At 57.6% G+C, this 7,416-nt stretch overlaps 1 protein-coding gene across 4 annotated transcripts; it reads left to right on the forward strand.

Moving 5' to 3' along the window:
* The first annotated feature begins 1,067 nt into the window (after window positions 1-1,067).
* On the forward strand, window positions 1,068-6,962 carry LOC114063198 (zinc-binding protein A33-like). Of its 4 annotated transcripts, none has more exons than XM_027895321.1 (9): window positions 1,068-1,099; window positions 1,431-1,538; window positions 1,659-1,933; window positions 2,540-2,635; window positions 4,263-4,496; window positions 4,879-4,898; window positions 5,649-5,764; window positions 5,847-6,399; window positions 6,436-6,962. In XM_027895321.1, the coding sequence occupies exons 3-8, from the start codon at window positions 1,661-1,663 to the stop codon at window positions 6,389-6,391; spliced, it is 1,284 nt and encodes a 427-aa protein (XP_027751122.1). In that variant the 5' UTR covers window positions 1,068-1,099; window positions 1,431-1,538; window positions 1,659-1,660; the 3' UTR covers window positions 6,392-6,399; window positions 6,436-6,962. The 4 variants fall into 4 exon arrangements, with proteins under 4 accessions (XP_027751122.1, XP_027751124.1, XP_027751123.1 ...); XM_027895322.1 differs by having other exon boundaries at window positions 1,074-1,099; window positions 1,471-1,538; XM_027895323.1 differs by lacking the exon at window positions 1,431-1,538 and having other exon boundaries at window positions 1,071-1,099.
* Window positions 6,963-7,416: the final 454 nt, after the last annotated feature.

Consider the following 7,416-nt stretch of genomic DNA (forward strand, 5'->3'; position numbering starts at 1 on the left):
TGTGGATGCCACTTGCTTGGCCACCCAGAGGCCCAGGGGTGCACTTTGCTTGCCCATGGCCAGCATCCCCAGGACTGATTGCAGCTCATGCACTCAGCACTGCTCCAAGTCCAAACATCAGTGCAGGGCTGTGGCTGAGTGTGTGATCCTGGGGGGCTGCTGGGGACATAGAAGAGGCTGATGCCTGCAGGCAGGGCTGCTGTGGCCACATGCCAGTGACCAAGCACGCACAGTGCAAGAGAAAGCCTGGGAAAATCCCTCAGACAGGCAAATGAAGTTGGGCAGAAATATTTGCTGCACTAATTGCACTGCTCTAATAAGGAGAAGACAGAGCACTAAGAGGAGGAGGGCAGTGGATGGACAGTGCCTGGCACATCACCCTTTTGGGGACATGTTCTGATCCTAACAGTGGTTAGGAGACAGGTGGTCTGTACAACTCTTTTGAGTCCCTGTGCCCCCCTCCTTTCAGCTTTATTTGTTTTTAGTTCCAGTATTGAAAGTTCTTGTGATTTTTCTCACATGTCCACCAGTGTTTGCCACTTCCCACATCGTCCCAGGGCCCATCATCAGGTGACCACACAAGGATGAAAGCCCTTCCTTCTTTCTTTGTTTCACCAACAATCCCACAGCCCTTGTGATTTCTTGAGCTGACCCGAAGCTGTGACTCCACAGCGTTGGCCGGAGCTGGGCTGTGAAAGGTCCCGTGAGCAGGGCAGAGACGGGGAGGCTTTGGCCTGGAGCTCATTTCTGCACTGCAGGCTCAATGTGGCAGTGGGGCGGGAGCTGTGCGGTGCAGGGACGGTGCAGGGACAGTGCAAGGGCAGTGCAGGGACAGTGCAGGGACAGTGTCCGTCAGTCCCATCCCATCCCGCGCGTCCGGCACGCGCGCTCCCGCGGGCGGCGCGTGAAGCCCCGCCACTCGGCCCGGCGCGCGCGCACGTGACCGCGTCACATGCCGGGACCCCCCTCGCCCCGCCCCTCCTCCGGAGCCCACCCAATGAGCGGGCGGGCACGAGGCCCGTCCGCGCGATGATTGGTCCGTGTGGATGTCAATCCTCTGGTGGGGCGGGGCGGAGGCAGCAAGTTCCGAGGCTCGGAGGTGCTGCGGGGACGGGACGGGACGGGACGGGACGGGACGGGACGGGACGGGACGGGACGGGACGGGACGGGACGGGACGGGAGAGTGTGAGCGTGAGCGTGAGCGCGGTGGGGCTCGCCAGGATCTGGGGGGGCTGCGGCTGCGCCCAGGGGAGCAGGCGGGGCGCGCGGCGGGGCTCGGACTGCTCGGGTGCGACACACGGAGCGGGGCTGACCCCGGAGCAACCCGTGGTGTAGGTGGGGACTGCTGACCCCCCTCCCTGGGGCCCTCTCAGACACTGTGAACACTTTTGCTGAAGTGACGGGAAAGAGAAAGTTGTTCCTCTGCAAAGGCGCTGACCCTTGGCCAGGGCTGCTCTGTAATTCCCACAGTTCGGGGCTTTCCAGCGTTGGATACACCCAGCGCGACGCCTGAGCAGATCCCGTGTCTCCCACCCGAGGTCTGTAGCCAAACCCTGCCCCAGTGCGCGGGAGAGGCAAAAATCCGCCCCAGCCCAGAGGGAAGGGGATTTGAGGATGGTGGTGGGAGGACCCTCATGGTGGGACCTGTGCGCCAGCAGGGATGGCGGGCAGGAGCCAGGACCGGAGCCTGCGGGAGGAGCTGACATGTGCCATCTGCTGTGAGCTCTTCAGCGAGCCCGTCATGCTGGACTGCATGCACCACTTCTGCAAGGGCTGCATCCAGGGCTACTGGGACAGCTGTGCCCGCGTCCCCTCCTGCCCCCAGTGCCGCCGGGAGTTCCCCAGCCGGGCGTTCCGCACGCATTACCTGCTGGCAGGGCTGGTGGAGAAGGTGCGGCTCTGCGGCTCTGCCCAGCACCAGCAGAAGATGCAGGTGAGTGGCCTCTGCCAGGCTTGGGAGCAGGGGACAGATGCCACATGAGCCCTGTGCAGCCACCACAAGCCCACCACCCCCTCCTCCCACAGACAGTTCCCCTGCTGCAACACCTTACCTGACCCAAGTGCAGTGACACTTGTGTCTCTTCCTCATTCATTCCCTCTCCCTGTTTCCTTCTAGCTGCCTGTCTTCTGAACCCTTCCTGATCTTGCATTTGTTTCCATCACTGCTGTTCCTGATTCCCACCACAGCCTCATTGTTTCTCATGTAGGGACCATGCAGCCAAGGGTGAAGGCTGCTTGTGCCAGGTACAGTGCTTGAGGGGATGGTCCCTGCAGAGCTCAATTCACAGTAAACTGGGTTTAAAGCTCCTGCAAAGAGATATCTCAGGCTGGAGCTCCCAGTCTTAAAAATAAATGGGATTCATTACATGCACACCTACGTAATTCTCAAGCCCTGTGCATCAGGTGCTTGCTCCTCCTTACAGCCTTTATATGAGATCCTGTGGCAGTCTCCTCTTGATGCTGACCCTAGGAACTGGGATTGCTCCTGCCTCACAGCAGTGTAGTGAAATGGCCTCCTTACTTTCTTTTCCTCCTACAGAAACACCTGGAAGATGCTTTGCAAGCTCGTCAGAAGGAGATGGAGAAGTTCTTGCAGAGGAAGCGTGTGGTGCAGGAGGAGATCTGTGGCCTCACGGTAATGCCCTGAGGGAGCTTCTCTTTCTACAGCCTCTGGGTCAATGTTCATAGAGGATCTGTGTAGCACTTCAGCTGAGGTTTAGCTCAGCTTGCTGTAAAAATCTAGATGAGTAAATATGAGGAGATCTGCACAAACTCCCCTGCACACAGGCCAAAGCCCGTCAGTGCTGGATATTCAGCAGAGGCTTTGGAAAGAGCGTTAAGCACTCATTAGTGCAGTGTTTACAAAGTGCATTGGTGCAGCAGGGCTGAGGCATGGTGAGAGCTGTGGGGTGAGCAGCCTGTTCTGGCTCTGCAGTGCTGCCTCTTTGGGAGGCTGTTAATCCTTGGCAGCTCTAAAATCCTCTCATGTGTCTGAAGGGGTGGCAGCAAAGCTGAAGGAGCTGGGTCAGTGGCATTGTTGGCACTACACAAGTGGTGGCCTCATCACAAGGATGTTGTTTGGATTCATTGCAAAGCTCTGAGGTGATGGGAGGAGGCTGAATGCTCTCTGTTGGCTTCAGAGGCACCAGGCTCCCTCCTGGAACAAATCAGGGAAACAAGAACAGCCACAGGCTGACTGTGCTTCCTTCTTGGGTGGCATAAAAGTACTGGAAACTAAGGAAGGTGAGTTTGAGGAAAAGGGAAGTAGTTCAGAGGTGAGATAAAACTGACGGGAGACTGTCTTCTGACTGGAACCTCTGATCCCCCAGCCTGCACCATTTCATACCTCTGTCCCACTGCCAGATGTGGAACAGACTTTTGAGGTTAGTGAAGAAGTACTGGCAAATAAGCACGTGTTGTCCCATTGCTGTGCAAGGGCTGTGTCTCGAGTAAAGAAGCAAATTGGAACAGGGCAGCCTTGCACATCCTCTACAGTTCTGGTGTGTCAGCACAAGCACCTGCCAGAGCAAAGGGAGGCTGGTGAAGCTTCAGGTGTATCTTGAGGGAGGTGGTCTTCCTGTGTGGAGAAAGGGATGTGCGTTTCAGGAAGCACTCCTTGAGAAAATAACGAGGGCTAAGGTTGTACTTGGAGATTAAAAGCTTAAAAATTGGGAAAACAAAAATTCATTGGCTGTCTCTCGTAAACAGGCAGGAAGGCTGCAAGAGCACCATAGGGTTGGCTGGCCGAGTAAACAACTGGAAAAAAGTGACCTCTGAAAGAGCTGAATGAGATTTTATCAGCCTTAATGACTGAGATTAGTCTGTGCAGCTCCCCGGAGCCATCTGAGAAAGAAAGCAAGTTACCAGCGTCAGGCAGCTCTGCCCACAGTCTGGAATGATGTGAAATAAATCCAAACTAACCAGAACAGCTGAGTCTGCAGCTCTGGAAAAATTAAAGAGGTCCAGTCTTGCCCACAGGCAAATTCCTAGTGGTGTGGGGGAAGGTTGTGGCTGTGTGCAAGGTTTTCTAGTTAAGGTGACCGAGCCTTTGGTAGAGCTGTTTTTCTGTGTTGGTTTTTGGCTCTGCAGCCTCAAAACTTCTCCTTATGTCCTGTTCTCCATCCAGAAAAGTCATGGCTTTGTCTAAGACCCTCAAATTTCCAGGGCTCTGTAAGCAGAGTAAGCTTACAGACCTAGCCATCCTGTGCACCTTCTTGTGTTTTAGCTGTTGGGTTCATCTTCTGCCTCCTCCCTCTTCTCAGAAGGTGTTTGGTGAGCTGAACTTCAAGATCCGGGCCGAGTTTGCTCGCCTTCATGAGATCCTGGAGGAAGAGGAGAGAGCTGTGCTGGCAGATCTGGGCAAGAAGGAGGAGCAGGCACTGGCACGGCTGCACGGGCACGTCGGGCGGCTGGAGGAGGGGATGGCAGCCCTGCAGAGGGACATCGAGCATGTTGAGCAGACCCTGGGCAAGATGGAAGAAGTGTCCTTGCTGGAGGTGAGACTACTTGGCCGACCCTGGCAGGAGGCTGAGGGATGTTTCAGGATCTGAATTTGGGATGGGGAGAGTCCTAAATGACAGCATTAAGTTGTACGTGGAAGTCATCCTCATTGCCATCCCTCTGGATTATCTGCCCAATCCCTTAGAGTCTGGAGGCTTTAGCCACAAGGGATACAGTGATTTCAGATGCGGTGGGTCTTGGGAGCCTTATTCCTTCTCTGTCCAAGTGCCCAGTCGGTTTTCCCCAGGAAGGGGGTCCTGGTAGCTTGGTTTCCTCTCTCTGTGCTGCGTGTCAGCAGGAGGCAGGACAAGAAGCTTATTTGTGCATCTGCATGAGTTACAGACAGTGACTGCTAATTCTCTCTGCTTCTCACTGCAGGTGGAGAGCCTGGATATCAGGTACGTGCCTGGCATGAAAGAAGCTGATTCCTTTTTCAGGAGCTTATCTCTGTCCCTGGCTGGGACCACATAGGAGAGGCATCTTATCCCAAATTTTTAAAGCATCACACATTGCTCAGGAAGCTGCTGGTGCTGTGCAAGGGGGAGGCTGGTCCCCAGCAAACATTGGATGCTCCTCCCAGGGATCACGTGTGTTTAGGCGGTTGGGTTGGAAGAGTGGGTAGTGGAGACATGCTGGTTTGGAATGGGTGCAAGAGCCAAGTGTGCTGCAAGAGGGAACAATGCTGGAGCAACAGACTGTGGGTGCTTCAGCTTCTCCCTGCCCTTTCTTAGCTTCTTACTACTCTTGAGGCCACAAAACTGACCCCGAGGTGCAGGTTTGTCTGAGGCTGGGAGTAGCTGAGGGCTAGAACTGTCATAGGGGAGTGTGTCTGTGTCCCCTCCCTCCCTCCCTCCCTGGGATGCAGCCCGGCTCCACAGGCCTGGCCTGTTCACCCATGCAGGGGTGTGCTGGGTGCAGGTTTGCTCTGGGAATCCCTGCTCCACAAGCAGTGCTGCCAGATCTGTCTCAGACACCTCTGTCCTGAGCCACTTGCTGCAGTACAGAGCTGCGGACAGAGCAAGAAGCTGCCAGGGAGCTTTGTGTCCTGTCTTCACCAAATCTGTCCCATGAAGCAGCCCTGCCCGTGCTCTCCCCACGTGCCTCAGCAGCAGCTCAGCAGAGGGGCTGACTGCTGCTCTCTGCCCCAGGCCCTCGGTGCGTGTGGAGACCCAGCCTGCCTTGGACCTGCAGTACTACAGGGACAGCCACAGCGGCCCCTTGCAGTACACCTTCTGGAGACGGATGCTGCGCTCCATCTCCCCCGGTGAGCACGTCGGTGTGAGGGATGGGGATGCCCTGCAGAGGGAATGTGCTGCCAGTAAATGCCGTGGTTGATGTCTCCGCAGCTCCTGCCCCACTCACCTTTGACCCTGAGTCAGCCCACCCCAACCTGATCTTCTCCAGAGACCTGACAGCAGTGACAGAGAGGAATCAAGCCCAGCCTGTCCCCAGCAGCCCCCGGCGCTTCCGTCAGTGCGTCAACGTCCTGGGCTCGCAGGCCTTCGACAGCGGCCGGCACTACTGGGAGGTCTGGGTGGGCAGCAAAACCAAGTGGGACCTGGGAGTGGCTGCTGAGACTGTAGACCGGGCAGCGAAGGTCAAGCTGTGCCCGGAGAACGGCTACTGGACGCTCCGCCTGCGGAACAGGACGGAATACTGGGCCACCGCCACCCCCTGGGTGCGCCTGACCCCCCGCCACCCCCTGCGGAAAGTGGGGGTCTTCCTGGACTGCGAGGAGGGCACCGTCACCTTCTTCGACGCCAGGGACATGTCCCACCTCTTCACCTTCCACCAGGTCTCTGCAGAGAGATACTGCCCCTTCTTCAGCACCTGCTTCAGTGACGGCAGGGACAACATGGAGCCCATGCGCCTCTGCCACCTGGCCCTGTGAGGGATGGGGCTGTCCTGGGGGACGGGGCTTTCCTGGGGGACCAGCCTGGCTCCTGCCTGGGGCCGTGCTGGGGGCCAGTTGTGCACACACAGACCTACCTGATGGGTGTTGGAGGGGCTGTTTTGTTTTCAGTTTTGGGAGGAAGGAGAGGGATGGATCTCTTTGCAGTTCCCATTTGCCCTCCTTTCCCTCGGGCATGGGCTGTGGCTGCCACCAGGCATTCCCAGAGGTTCCTGGCACCCCTTGGAAGAAGAACCTCCCATGCCTGAGCATGGCACGGTACAGTAATGGCAGCCACGGGGCTGCAGCGGAGGTGGCCACGGGCTCCTGGCATCTCCTCTCCCTTTGTGCTCCCACCCGTTTGGAGGAGGGTCCTGGTCCCGGAGCACCATCAGGTGCCTCTTGACACTCAATTCCACATCCCGGCCTTAGGCTTCCTCTGCTGGAGGAGCTTCCCGGGCAAGGGCTCCGGGCCGGCAGCAGAGGGAGCTCCGTGCCCAGCGTGGGACCTGCTGCAGCCCGGGGACTGCTGCGCTGCCTCCCCTCGACTCTGTCACTAATAAAGCTCGTTAGAAAGGCAGTTCTGGCTGCTGGGCCTGCTCGGGGCTGTTGTGCTGGGGCGATCTGCAGCTCAGGGGTGTTTAGACAGCCTTGGGAGCACAGAGCAGCCCTCTTGACCCCTGCAGGGTCTCGGCTCTGCAGTGTGGGAAGGGCCAGGTGTGGGGTTTTCCATCTCCCATAGCTGGGCACAGGGGTACCTGACAAAGCATGTCCTTCACTGCCCATCTGCCTGTCCAGGGGGTGGCACAAGGGCCCTGTCCCCCCACAGTGCCACAAGGAACATTCCCATTCCTGGGACTCACTGCTGCAGAGTGCCAGGGCTGGGGGTGCCTAATGCCTGTGCCAGGGCAGAAGAAACCAGAGGGAAGGATGTCCTGTGCAGGCAGACTGTCCTGTCCAGGAGCACTGAACAGCCCAGGGCTCTGCAGGCTTGGGGTGCACGTGGTGCAGAAGGGACACAGTTA

The sequence above is a fragment of the Empidonax traillii genome, unplaced genomic scaffold (assembly GCF_003031625.1).
Source record: "Empidonax traillii isolate 1590-97213 ecotype Southwest subspecies unplaced genomic scaffold, ASM303162v1 scaffold455:size476776, whole genome shotgun sequence".
NCBI classification, from domain to species: Eukaryota; Metazoa; Chordata; class Aves; order Passeriformes; family Tyrannidae; genus Empidonax; species Empidonax traillii.

Coding starts and splice junctions, on each gene's coding strand:
- LOC114063198 (XM_027895321.1), top strand. CDS start 1,661: ATGGCGGGCAGGAGCCAGGACCGGAGCCTGCGGGAGGAGCTGACATGT. Junction 4,497..4,878: donor AAGAAGTGTCCTTGCTGGAG/GTGAGACTACTT, acceptor TTCTCACTGCAG/GTGGAGAGCCTGGATATCAG. Junction 4,899..5,648: donor GTGGAGAGCCTGGATATCAG/GTACGTGCCTGG, acceptor TCTCTGCCCCAG/GCCCTCGGTGCGTGTGGAGA.